The following is a 13751-nucleotide window of genomic DNA, read 5'->3' on the forward strand; positions in this document are numbered from 1 at the left end:
CATGAGAATATCATCAAAAACAAGTCACTAATAAACGAGATATTGCACTTTTTACCTATTTTAGTTTTGGCCTCCTGGTGGCTAAGTTGAGTACCAGATCATATTGAAATTCGGTGTCCAAGGTGACATGACGTAGGGAGTCAAGTGCACCAAATTTTAACTTCATAGCTTTAGTGGTTAAGAAACGTGCCATACTTACACTCAAACGACCAATTTACGTCATTTGACCTCTGTGACCTTGAAAAGCAAGTCAAATCAAAAACTCATATGTGATGTATCCCTGCGAGGAGAACCTACCATAAAATGTTTATTGAAAACGAATCACTAATAAGCGAGATATCACACTTTCTAGGTTTTCACTTTTGGCCCCCTAGCCGCTAAGTCGGGAACTGGACCGGACTGAAATTCAGGGTTAGAGGTCACCTGACCTAGGGGGTCCTTTGTACAAAGTCTCAAGTTATAGCCTTAGGGGTTAAGAAACGTGCCACAGTTACACAAAAAATGGCCAATTTACGCCATTTGACCTCTGTGACCTTGACAAGTACGTCAAATAAAAAACCCACATCATATGTAATGTATCCTTGCTAAGAGTATCTACCATAAAATTTTTACCAAAAACGAATCAGTAATAAGCAAGATATGGCACTATTCAAATTTTTGGTTTTGGCCCCATGGTGGCCAAGTTAAGAATCAGACAGGACTGAAAATCAGTGTCACAGGTCATCTGACCTACGGGGTCATGCCTACAAAGTTTTGAGTCCATAGCCCTAGCGGTTAAGAAACGTGCCACTGTTTTTGAAATAGTATACGACGACGGACACTGCGGTAATGTATAGACTCCCCTACACTTAGCCAAAAAGCACCAATGCTTGGTCAATTCAGCATGTTATAGACAGTCTCCTCTTCCCTAAAGCTATTTGTGCTCCAAATAGGGAGGTTACATCCAAATGCAGCTCAAGTTTTTTAATTGTGAATCATCTGCAGTAACACCAATCTACAGTGCATTCACGAATGTGGTTGTTACCCTTTGACAAACAGCGGTAAGTTTCTTATATGCACCAAAGCTTGACTTTATAGGTATCCTGGTTCCCAATCAGCACACAAGTATAAGGTGGGGAATATTCTTCCAGAAGATGATATTTCTCCTCACATCAGAGGGGTAATGGTAATGGCACTGACAAGACCCCCCCCCCCCCCCACTACAATTTCCTCTGCAGTGGCTTTAGTGCAAAATTCCCATCTAGTGTTTAAGAACAATATCCTAGTCGTGTCCTGTCAGAATGGTTTTGGCACCACCACTGTATTGCCATTCTCTCTCGCTATCTCGCTTGACCAGTACTTCTGCTGCTTTGTTTTCTTGGCATTAGTTAGGGCTCTTGACAGTGTCAGTGCCATCATAATATCCCCAAGAGTGTTTATAAGGTCTCAAGGTAGGGTGTTGCCAAACCCGCTAATCTGCTTCCATGATGAATGAGATTTCACAGCGTCAAGGGATATAGACATGTATAAAGTGGGATTTGATTCCATGGTACAGATCCAACTAATATTGGAGAAAAAATTGAAAAGACGATCTTAGAAATTTTGCACAGGCAAATTTTAATGCTGAGCGAATGAGCGAATGCCCACCTAACATTTGCTTTTTTATTGGTTTAAAAGACATCATAACTCAAATTTCAAAGAAATCCTACTGATGAATTTGAAACCACCTTTTTCGGCATGATTTCATCTGCCCTAGTCAAGACCAATGTTTTTCTGACAAAACGAAAACGGTCTCAACTCAGACAACTGAACCTATCTGATATGGATATCTTGGGATATGACCCGCACAAGACGTAATGACCTTTATACTTGACCTATAAATCTGACAAGTAGGACACTTGACCAAATGCAAACGCGACGCTGCAAAATAACTTACAGCAAATGAAAAGGCCGTGGGCCATTGTGCTCACCGTCTAGATATTTGGCGGTTCGGAATTCATGCTGTTTAAGAAACATGCTACATGAATAGCATCAAAAACTCATTACTTGTTATGCGTTTTTGATAGGTGAAATCAGAAGCGGATGACGTGATGTATCCTTGCTTGGACGACCGATCATGAGATATTATTGAAAACAAGTCACTGAAACAAGTCGAGAATCATATTGGACCAAATTTCCGTGTCCGACTCAGAGGTTACCTGACCAAGAGGGTCATGTGCACCAAGTTTCAAGTTGTTAGCTTTAGCAATTAAAAAAACTTGCCATTGTTACACACGAACAGACAATATTAGCCATTTGACGTTTTTAAAGTAGGTCAAATCAAAAACTTTTTCCCATTTCAGTTTTGGCCCCCTGGGTGCCAAGTCGAGAAAAAGATTAAACCTAATTTCAGCGTCACAGGTTATATAACGTAGGGAGTCATCTGTACTGAATTTCAAGTTCATAGCTTAAGCGGTTAAGAAACGTGTCAAAGTTACACTCAAATAGCCAATTTATGCCATTTGACATCAGTGACCTTGAAAATTAGGTCAAATCCAAAACCCGTATTATAAGGGATCCTTGCTAGAAGAACCTACTATAAGAATTTTACTAAAAACGAATCATTCATAAGAGATATATTACACTTTTTAGGTTTCCACTGTTGGCCCTCTGGTGGCCAAGTAAAGATTCAGATCAGACCGAAATTCAATGCTGGAGGGGGGGGCTGTGTACAAAGTTTCAAGTTTATAGCCCTAGCACTGTTTTGAAACAGGATACAGACGACGACGGACACGATGTTGTATAGACTCCCCTCCGCCAAAAATCTTGGTAACATGCTGCTGTATGTCTGGAGAGTTGAACTCCATGAGCCCCTTCTAGTTCTTCCATGTCTGCCATTTGATAGCGTGAAGAATGATTAGCTGCATGCTGTTTTGCCTTCATTTTCTTTTCCATCATACGAAACTGTTGCCAGGCCGCATATCCTAGTCCCCGAGCCCAAGATCTCATCAATGTGAACTATTGGATGATGGTAACCATGGCAACAGTATAGAAGTAAAATGTCCTGTAGAGAATATTTCATGTGCGCAAGCCAAACAAGCCAAGCTCAAAGTAGAGGCTATCCATTCCAAATTGGATGCATGACCTCTAGACACTGAGGCAACACAAACATGGATGCTTGTCACTCAGGCTCAGGAGCACACAACCAACCTGTTTGTCTGAAATGAAGTTCAGAACGTTTCCACTGTCTGGAGTAAATCAAGCTTTTCATCTAGGCCGGGTATATTTGTCAAGCCGCTCGCGGCACAGGCATCATTTTTACCGTGTTTGGAGAGCTGCTTGCCGAGTAGCTTGTCCAGTAGTGTTGATGACCACTTTGCCATTAAATGATAATGAGCTCTTCAACATGTATAAATATCAACGAGTTCGACACTCTATTCAGGGCCAAAAAGAGTTGCTGTTTGGCAAGCCGGGTTTGCCAAATAGTCACTTCCTTTGATCTATGTAATCAATATGTCATTTTTATTTTCCCCGATAGCATAGTCTCGAACAGCCCTTGGACAAGCATCACCAACAAACACAAAATGTACATAAATACAAGGACTCATGGGGAAAATGACAAATAGTGTAGGAAATAACAATGAAATGGCCAGGGGCCACTGTGCTCACTGTATAGATATTTGGTGCTTTGGAATTCATCCTGGTCTAGAAACATTGTACATGTCTGTATAGGTCAAACCAAAGTCGGTATGACATGTGATGTATCGTTGCTTGGAGTAAGTACCATAAGAATATCATCAAAAACAAGTCACTAATAAACGAGATATTGCACTTTTTACCTATTCAATTTTGGCCTCCTGGTGGCCAAGTTGAGTACCAGATCAGATCGACATTCGGTGTCCGAGGTAACATGACGTAGGGAGTCATGTGTACCAAATTTAAAGTGCATGGCTTTAGTGGTAAAGAAACGTGCCATAGTTACACTCAAACGACCAATTTACGCCATTTGACCTCAGTGACCTTGAATAGCAGGTCAAATCAAAAAACTCATATGATATGTGATGCCCAACCTCGCGTGGTAGAGAGAAGGTATGTCATATATTGAAGCCCAACTAGGGTTCGAGACCCGCTTCAAATGGCACAGACCATGTGCTCAGTGATGTACCCATGCCTGGTGGCCACGTTGGGTCCAAATCGATAGGAAACCTCCCCTATCCTAGAACATCACACGACATAAGTTTCAGCGGCTTTCAGAGGTGTCTAGTGCGCCAACCGCGTAAAACATAATGCCTCCGCAATGCTTTACGCATTGGCGGGGGCATAATAACGTGTACACATGAATTTTGGCAAAAACACCAGGTTTAATCAATCAGGTTCTATTCCAAGAAAAAAATTTAGAGGCAAAAATAAGGATCACAATTGTGAACCAATATGGCAATACAGCCGAATGTCGGCCTTTTCGCAAGTCATGGTTTAGGAGGCAAAAACCACTGCGCTCAGAAAGTGGGTCTCGGCTGACTAAAAACAAATAGACCATCACGAGTGTGGATAGTGGATGGTCTAGTGAGACATGGACTTTTGTTAAATTGACCTTTAAATATGACAAAATGTGGCACTATTGATAACACTTTTAGAGTTTGACTCGACTGTGAACTTGTAAACTAAGTGTCCCAAGGCCACAATTGAACTAAGCTGGGTTAACGTGTACAGATGTCCAAAGTGACCACCTTTCTGACCTTGGATTAGGAAACGAGCTACATTTGAAGATCAGTGCAGGTTTCTTGATATTTATGATCGACATTGGATTTTATGACCTGACCTACTTACACCCGGAGTAGGTCACACTGACCTAAGTTTTTGTCAATATGTAAAAATGCCCGATAAGTGTCATCTTGACCCGCAATGTTTTGAGATGGCCAAATCACTCACCCAAAGCCTTGACATTTTCCGCCTCAGAGTCAAAAGCGTTTTTTTGTCTGGTCCTCCACCATCGGTTTAGTTCTAGATACTACAGCGTAAAGTTACAATGTAGGTCAGTGGCCCAGGCAAGTAGCTTCAATTTTGGACCAATCAGAACATCTCATACGAAATGGTCTCGGCTGTTGAAATATCAATTTCTGAGCGTTTTTGACATTTCATAATTTCTACGACAATACAATTTAAATAAAATTGTGATAATTCATCTTTAGCCTTGGTGCAGCGGAAACAGGTAGATGAAAAGTACTTTAGAATTTGTGAAGTTTTAAGCTGGTATATGTCTTGGCTATCCCAGGAGAACGAATTTCTGCCTAATCTAAAAATACACCAACAATTGGATTAGTTGGACCATTGCCATTGACGAGGTTTGACAACGTGCGATCGGCATTGACCTTCGCCCTCTTTAAGTTTTCATATCAGCGCGGAGAGCATGCCAAGAAAACAGGAAAATCGATGGGATCAAGGGGGGACTTACTTTTGTTGAGGTGTTTATTTTCGTGTACAACCCCAAGCTGATTGGTTTTTAACCCTATTACACCTAGAGCCACTGCCAGCTCAAGTGCTTATTCCCCTAGGCCCCGACGTAATTTTACCTGGAAATCAATTTTTTTGCGTTGGGTCCAATTTTTCACAAAATGACATAGGTGAACTTCCAAATAATGTATTACAAGTCTCGTTTATTTGAAAGAAGATGAAATTTCCTATTAATAGGGTTCATCCAAATCGGAATCAAACAAACCATCCATTTCAGCAATTCAAATATCCAACCTGCATTTACTGGCTTGAAGAGAAAACAAAAACTTAATCGTCAAATTACAAATATCTCAAAAACTTAGATACAGCAACCACTGATGCGATCACAAATCAATTGAAGGCATAATAAATCTTCATGGATACGAATATATTTGGTTAGAGAGTGTGTGTTTAAAGTCAACGAAAAAAACTTGACCCGAAACCAGAAAAGCTCCACGCCCAGCTCCAGGTGACATTTTTGCACGCGAATCGTATACGCCAATGCACAGCAATTTACCTGGGGAGAGATTTTCTTTTTCCAAAACAATGCAGCAGGACGCGATGATGTTTACGCAGAGTAGCCGCTGTTCGGTTGGAGATTTTGTCAAAACATGGGCGAATCAAAGTGTGACGATACCCTGGTGCGGAATGCATTATAACAACAATCTGCATCACTACCAGAGATTAACTTTGGCTTTGCTTTGAACTGGCAGAAGTCTGAAAAAGATTTCGAGTCTGCTAACTTTTCCGTAGTACGCATGCGCACCAGCATGATCGGCCGGGGCTGTCCGTTATCGATGACGATTTCGTCAATATCATGGGGTGTGGGAGGATGTCGACGGTCTGGTCCCATTTATTATGCAATAATCTTGAAAGTACATTGCTCTCAATGTCTATTTCCCCATTTCAATGACAAAATCCTACCGTGAAATCTGAAACCACTCGTCCACAACACAAGCCATTTCAATTTTCCGTGGAAACCACATGCGCACTAACTCAAACGCATGCTACCCTCAGGTCTCACTAGCCGGTGCGAAGGCCAGGACTACCTGCCTCCAAAAATGATGCGACGTCATTTCATGCATACCCCTGTTCCAGCGGCTGTAGACTTGGCAGTACCTTACTCTCACACAAACTTACAGTATGCACTTCTGAATAGCTTGTCTCTTGTACAGCTGACCAAGTTTCAACATCGTCTAGACATACAGTCATGCATAGACTGATGCAGCACAATGCATGAGACACCCTGTATAAGGCAAATTTGAAAAATTTTCACCTATGCCTTATAACTTCAAGATGAACAAGTATGGTGAAAACAATTTTTCATGCACATACTCGTCACCTTGATTCGACAAAGCCAACTGTACCGACGATTATTTTAATATTTTATATAAAAATAGGCTGTCGTTGCGGCTTTTGTTGAGTTTTTTGCCCTCACAATTTTACCTTGAGAACATGCGCAATCTCACAGAAACCACTCGATGTCAACATCCTCTTGAGCTATAAATAGCATAAGGGCCCTACTCACCGCGTAAGTGCACAGAGGAAACTGGTATTTTCCTCAAATAATCGTCAGAGCTACCCCTTCATAAAAAACATCGGACATTTACATTTGCACAAGTAGCAATTATAGGGATAGAGTAGGCCAATCTGTATCCATGGTAATCACTCGAGATTGTTGAAGAACTAGTTTTTTGGCCGACCTGATCACCACTGGCTAGTGAGACCTCAAACTATTCAGGACAGGGTGTCGGCTAAGGTCTTTTTTAATTCAAATCGTACACTTGGGTCTTGGGATCATTATGCTTATCTCCGGGCAAAAATGCCTATCCTTCTGTTGTCGTTGTGTTTAGTTTCCTTCCCACATTATCCCAACCTATTTTTTATACTGCGTCAGCATCTATTGGGTCAACTGCCATGATGGCATCATCCTAACTATATCCCCCCCCCTCTCCCCACCACCAACTACTCACCATCCTTTACATTGTGTGCCAGCCAACTGCTTCTTCGGTGAACTGCCATGATGGAATCATCCTAACTATATACCCCCCCCCCCCCCCAGACCACCACCCGAGTCTTCTCGCTCACCAGCCCTAATAAATGACGAGCGCCCTATCAAGCCTATCACATTATTCAAGTATAAGGCTTCTTTATCAGATTCGGGGGTGACGAGCGATATGACGTACGCAAGTATCCAGGGTCTAGTGGTGCAGCCATTTTGAATGCTAATCAAGTAGACCCCGGATGTAGAGGTTGCAGAAAGTCATATGTTGTCATAATGTAGAAGACATCCATGATCCACACACCAAGTTTCAACTTTCTACAATTCCCCATTTCTAGACTGAATAGTGAGTAAACAGGCACCATTGTTGACAGACAAAGGACGGCAGACAAAATACCAGTCCACGGACAAGATGTGATGACATAAACTCACCCATTATGAGCTAAAAGTCAACTCAGAAATTGGAATGCGTTTTTCTCCAAAATGCAACAGTGGAAAGGTTGCGTTGTTACTGCATGTAGTTTTGTTCTACACGTGGCAATAGCTTGCCTCCACTATATATAGCAAAGGTTATGAAATAAATTGAACTTTCTCACAAGTAACACGAGTACAGACTACACAAGCACAAGTATCGCCACAATTGTGTACTAAAACTCGGGATATCGAGTAGGCCTATCTGCTAGATCTGTTGAAAGCAGTTTTTTTAATCCAAGGATGATTTGACTGCACCCAGATCAGAATTGAGAATATAATGAAGGTGTATGACCAACTCGGCCTATTACCAACTCGGCCTGGGTTATAAATCATTGGTTTATTGGCATAAGTTTTTCTTATATTTTTTTGTTTTTTGTTGGTATATATAGGCCTACTTTGTATTCATTCCTGTGGGAAATTTGAAGAAAATTTATTGGGATTTGAAGGAGAAATCCACGAAATAACGGCGGCGAGTGTGGAAAAGTCGCGGTAGCACTCCAAATGCACATTCATGACTGTGATTTCATGGATTTATCCTCCAAATCTTGATGAATTCTCTTCAAATTTCCAACAGGAATGAATAAATAGTAGGCCTATATATATAGCAACAAAAAAAAACAATATAAGGAAAACTTATGCCAATAAACCGATGATTTATAACCCAGGCCGAGTTGGTGGGCCGAGTTGGTAATAGGCCGAGTTGCCCCGTAATCATAATGAATGGTCAGTGGAAGCAATTTGGGATGGAGAAGCATGATGAGAGTATAAGGAAGAGGGAACAAGTCATGACTGTCAATGACAATGATGTAAGTAGCAGCCACCTCATGACCTTCATCATTTTTCACTAGCTGGTCTCAGTCATGGTCTGCATTCATCTATTTCACAATGTTCCATCCACTCCATATCCATCATGTCCATTCCATTATTCCCACACAGCATACTGGCATTACTGCTGCCCTGATGATGAGGCTGAGCTATATCATGTAGCCTAGATATTATATACAGCCAGCCGCGATAGCTGCTGCTTGCAGCGGAGTCCTTCTGAAAACAACATGCAAATGAGATGCAATAATTTATTCAGTTTTACATGTACATTTCATCACAAATTGAAGCTCTGTTTGGCATTAATATTAAATATTCATGCAAAATTATGGATAATCATAATATCTTGTTTAAAAGGATACATTCTAAGGGATCCATTCCTAGTCCCAATCGCCAGAATATGTTGCACAGGGTCAAATGCCATCGAAACGGGCTGGTAAGGAAATCCATGCCGAACAGTCTGCAGAAGAAAAATCACGCAGGCCACTTTTAGGTAAGGAGGGAATAATCACTTCTCAACCATGGGACATGGGGGTAATCTGAGGCTAATTCAGAAACTGTGAGACAAAATATGAAGGTAAACAAGTAACGTTCGTGCAAGAAGAATGGCCCGAATCGGACGGAGGCTGTCAAAATTACCAACCTTGCTAAGATGGAAGTGTTCCGTTCGGAGAGTCTCATCTATCTCGCTCTCTACCCTCGTCTGCTGACTGAGAGAGGACACTCGTAGCCCATCAAGCACGCCTTTTAAGGCCTTTTTCATCCTGCAGTTATTTTTCGGTCCCGACATGCATAATGTTTACAAGCAAACAGTCCATAATTTAGAGAATTATTCCTTTAAGATAGATGTATCCAATATTTATTTTCTCTCTAAAACTGATGGTTTGTGGGTAATTTTTCTCCGAGTTTCCCGTATGTATCCCATACTGCACTGTAATCCAATATGGCAGCGCCCAGTAGAAAATTTCCCATGCATTATTACAGACACATTTGTGAATAAAACCATTATTTTGACATGGTTTGGTGATGAAGATTCACTCCTAACACTCGCAATTACTGTTTTGTATATTCCGGTATATTCTGGTAATTTGATGGTTTTCTCTTTGCTACTAGGCCCTAGTCGTAGATATTTTTTATTAGGTCGAGGGAATGAAAGTCGTACAGTCGAGTCGTGAGTTTATCTTGATTTGAAAAATAAATGCGAAAAATAAATGAAGCTTTTTTCATTTTCATTAAAAATATATCCAAATCACTGGTCAGGAAAAGTGAACGCTGTCATTTTGAGTCGGACATCTGTCATGGTCCAATAGGCCTACACATTTAGACATTACACAACCTGCGAAAAGAAATTTCGGCTATTTTGAAAAGACGCTTTTCACAGGCAACATATGTAAACCTAGATAATATGAAAAGTCAAGGACTTAGTGTGCCCCCCCCCCCTTTAGTAGTTCATATTTGTTCGTTCCAATCATGGCAAATTGGTTCAATGATGCTCTGGAGAGACAGGATAGTATTATTACTCCCTTCACAGACCCTAGTTTGTTCGTTGTCCGCTAGGGTGCAGAAATTTGGGCATTCGTGGAACTCCAGCTGATTTGCTTATGATTTTGCTTGTGAAACGCTGCTAAATACAAATGATTTTTCTAGTTATGTTGGCATTTTATATCGGGGGTGGTTCAAAAATTTTAATTGATTTAATAATTGAATAAAAAGGTCCTACAGCCAACCAACGGCAATCAGATATGCGACTCCGAGGGAGCTACCTGGTGACGAGTGTGCGAGATGGTTGGTGATGAGAATAATAACTACCCCGCAAAATCGGCGCCATTTAGAAATCAAAAGTGCGACCAAAAAAAAAATTCTTGGTAAAATGGTATATGGATTGGATTGACCAAATAAGGAAAATCACACGTGTATACTATAGCTTAAGCGCCCCGTCTTAACGGGGGGCGTATAAAACTAAAAGTAAAAATATACAAGCTTATTCAGGCAATTTACTTGAAGTGGTGCATGTCCTCCAATTTTCATGATATTTTGAAAGCTTTTGGTGACCATTTAAAACATTACTTTTATGTCATGGTAAATTTACGCTGCCTGTGAAAAAGGTCTTTTCAAAATGGCCGGAATTTATTTTCGCATACGGTCTACTGACCCCTTCACACCAAGTTTGTTTTGGCTTTCTACATCACCTGGTCCTTTGTTCAGCCCGTTGTTCTGGCCTACTTTTAGACCTACATGTCAGGGGGTCATACTAAACAGTCTACTTATTTCGTTTATGGGTACTATTACTAAGTTTTGTTTTGATGACTTTGTACCTGACTTTTAACCTGGTGGACGCTGTTAAGGATGACTGGTGTCAGGTGCGTCTGCTAGCCCAAATAAAGCCTTATAAGGGAATGTGTGTAGTTGTCTATGACTACATGAGGCCCCTTTAATGCCATGGGAATGAATAATCCGGTTTACCGTCCGAGGGATTTAAAAAGATGAGGTGGCTTTTTACCCCTCAGCCCAAATGGGCTAGAGTGGTATTGTCGTCGCCTGCGCCGTCCGTCCGGGCGGGCGGTCGTCTGCTACTTGGTTTCCGTCGATTTCTAGGAGAACGGCTTTGACAATCACTTCAATTTTTGGTATGTACATTGGGGGTGACTAGAGGAAAGTCCCTTTCGAAAACGGGCTTGTTCCGATTATCAATATGGCCACCAGGGCGGCGTGTTTGAAATTGGTTTCCGTCAATTTCGAGGAGAACCGTTCTTCCGATTAAATTCATTTTTGGAATGTACATTGGGGGTGACTAGAGAAAGGTTCCTTTCGAAAACGGCCTTGTTCCGATTATCAATATGGCCACCAGGGCGGCGTGTTCGAAATTGGTTTCCGTCAATTTCGAGGAGAACCGTTCTTCCGATTAAATTCATTTTTGGAATGTACATTGGGGGTGACTAGAGAAAGGTTCCTTTCGAAAACGGCCTTGTTTCGATTATCAATATGGCCACCAGGGCGGCGTGTTCGAAATTGGTTTCCGTCAATTTCGAGGAGAACCGTTCTTCCGATTAAATTCATTTTTGGAATGTACATTGGGGGTGACTAGAGAAAGGTTCCTTTCGAAAACGGCCTTGTTCGGATTATCAATATGGCCACCAGGGCGGCGTGTTTGAAATTGGTTTCCTTCAATTTTGAGGAGAACCGTGCGATCAAATCCATTTTTGGTATGTACGTTGGGGGTGACTAGAGGAAAGTTCCTTTCAGAAACCGGCTCGTTCTGATTCTCAATATGGCCACTAGAACGGCGTGCTTGAAATCGGTTTCCGTCAATTTCGAGGAGAACCGTTTGTCCGATCAAATTCATTTTTGGTATATACGTTGGGGGGTGACTAGAGGAAGGTTCCTTTCGAAAACCGGCTCGTTCTGATTCTCAATATGGTCACCAGGCCAACGTGCTTGAAATTGTTTTCCGTCAATTTCGAGGAGAACGGCTTGGAGGATGGAATCAATTTTTAGTGGGTGTAGGCCTAATGCAGTTTTGTAAGGGGAAGGTTCCTTTCGAAAATCAGTGCGATTCGAAATTCAAAATGGCCGCCACGCTCACATCCTCAAAATAGGTTTCCACAATTTTAATTTCCATGGAAATTAAAATTGTGGAAAGCTATTTTGCAAACTAGCCACTCCACTAAGCCAACTTCACCATTATCTCACCTTCAACCTTAATGGGCTGAGGGGTTATGCTCACCTTGCGATTCTATTTTTTTCATTTTTCATTGTTCATCATTTATTTTTTTTTACAAAATACAGTCAGTAAGATCATTGGGCTGTACTCTAGTCATACCACTTCTTGCAGTTGTTTTACACTGAAATATAATATTAAATAAATGTTTCCTCTGTGTTCTTTCTTTCTTTCCCCCAACCACCCTGATGATACCCCGTGGTCACAATACGCTGGCCTCTTGAACCAGGCATGCTTTATGAGTTCCTATTGGTCTATATTAAAGCGCGATGGTCCCATGAGCCAATCAAATCACATGACACAGTCTGACATTCATACTGTGTACTCACCTTGGGAGTTTTCGCGTTAAATCTTCATTTTGGCGCCCTGAGCATGAGCGTACGTCTGTGTTTGGCGGCATGAAATTTGTATACCAATGCTAAACCACCCTCAAACTAATCAGAATTGTAGTTTTGCTAGGTTTTATGTTTTTTATGTTTCACTGAGACATTATTTTTCCTGATATAGTGATTTTTTGGGAAATACTGAAATTTTTGGGCGGGGGTTAAAACGGCATGCGGGTAGTGGACGGTAAACCGGATTATTTATTTCCATGGCCTGAGATTTCATTATTCGGGATTACGCAGTATTATGACCTCGCCCTATATCACTTTTACTTTGTTTTTCTGTTTCTTTGGACACATGATCACCTGATCTGCAATTTGAATAAAATATATTATTTCTATTGCCAAAACAAGTGTTTTCATCAAAATAATGAATAAGTTTGACTAATGCTTCAAAACAATGCGGGAGGAGGACGGTATTCTATGACTTTCATCCCCTCGGCCTAAAGATGAATGAACTTCTGAAGCCATGGCCTGCCTAGCACCTGCATTTTGCAACAACATCATCATAATCATGGACAAGCATTGATGCAATCAATGTGTTCATGCATGCGCATGTATGTAGGCCAAGGTTAAGCAGTGCATGTAAGGAAATGGGCACGATTGCGCTGGCATCCGAAAACGCCCGTAAAATAATTTTCCGGTGTGATTGATAGCGCCCGCAAAAATCCCCTTCAGCACAATTTTTATTCAACCAATATGTTAGCAGGGTGAGGGGAAGGAATGAAAACCTCTCTGGTCAACTAACATCCCCATTTGCTACACATTTATTTGAAATCGATCTGATCACCCGAACTAAAATTTTGCCAAAGCATGCAGCCGACGATTTTTCTCCGACTTCAACATTTCATCTACCCAGGGATTGTTTCAATATGAGGCTCATTTTTCTAAAGTCTGCAGCTTA

General features: G+C 41.3%; 2 protein-coding genes across 13 annotated transcripts in view; one reads left to right on the forward strand and one right to left on the reverse strand.

Annotated features, from left to right (window-relative positions):
• The window catches only part of LOC135487457 (syntaxin-binding protein 5-like), a 368020-nt gene extending 358405 nt beyond the window's left edge, over window positions 1-9615 (reverse strand). For all 8 annotated transcript variants that reach the window (XM_064771115.1, XM_064771121.1, XM_064771120.1 and 5 more), the window contains exons 1-2: window positions 9390-9615; window positions 9109-9206 (exon numbers count right to left, since the gene is read on the reverse strand). In XM_064771115.1, coding sequence (XP_064627185.1) covers window positions 9109-9206; window positions 9390-9536 — 245 coding nt within the window. In that variant the 5' untranslated portion in view covers window positions 9537-9615. The remainder of the gene's footprint in view (window positions 1-9108; window positions 9207-9389) is intronic.
• A 73-nt stretch (window positions 9616-9688) lies between these two features.
• The window catches only part of LOC135488778 (oxygen-dependent coproporphyrinogen-III oxidase-like), a 215130-nt gene continuing 211067 nt past the window's right edge, over window positions 9689-13751 (forward strand). For 4 of the 5 annotated variants that reach the window (XM_064773594.1, XM_064773592.1, XM_064773591.1 and 1 more), the window contains exon 1: window positions 9689-9829. The gene's annotated coding sequence lies outside the window, so the exon portion shown is untranslated. Of the gene's footprint in view, window positions 9830-13388; window positions 13405-13751 lie in introns of those variants that run through there. The other variant, XM_064773593.1, reaches the window with a different exon arrangement.

Source organism: Lineus longissimus, chromosome 5 (genome assembly GCF_910592395.1).
Source record: "Lineus longissimus chromosome 5, tnLinLong1.2, whole genome shotgun sequence".
Taxonomy (NCBI): Eukaryota; Metazoa; Nemertea; class Pilidiophora; order Heteronemertea; family Lineidae; genus Lineus; species Lineus longissimus.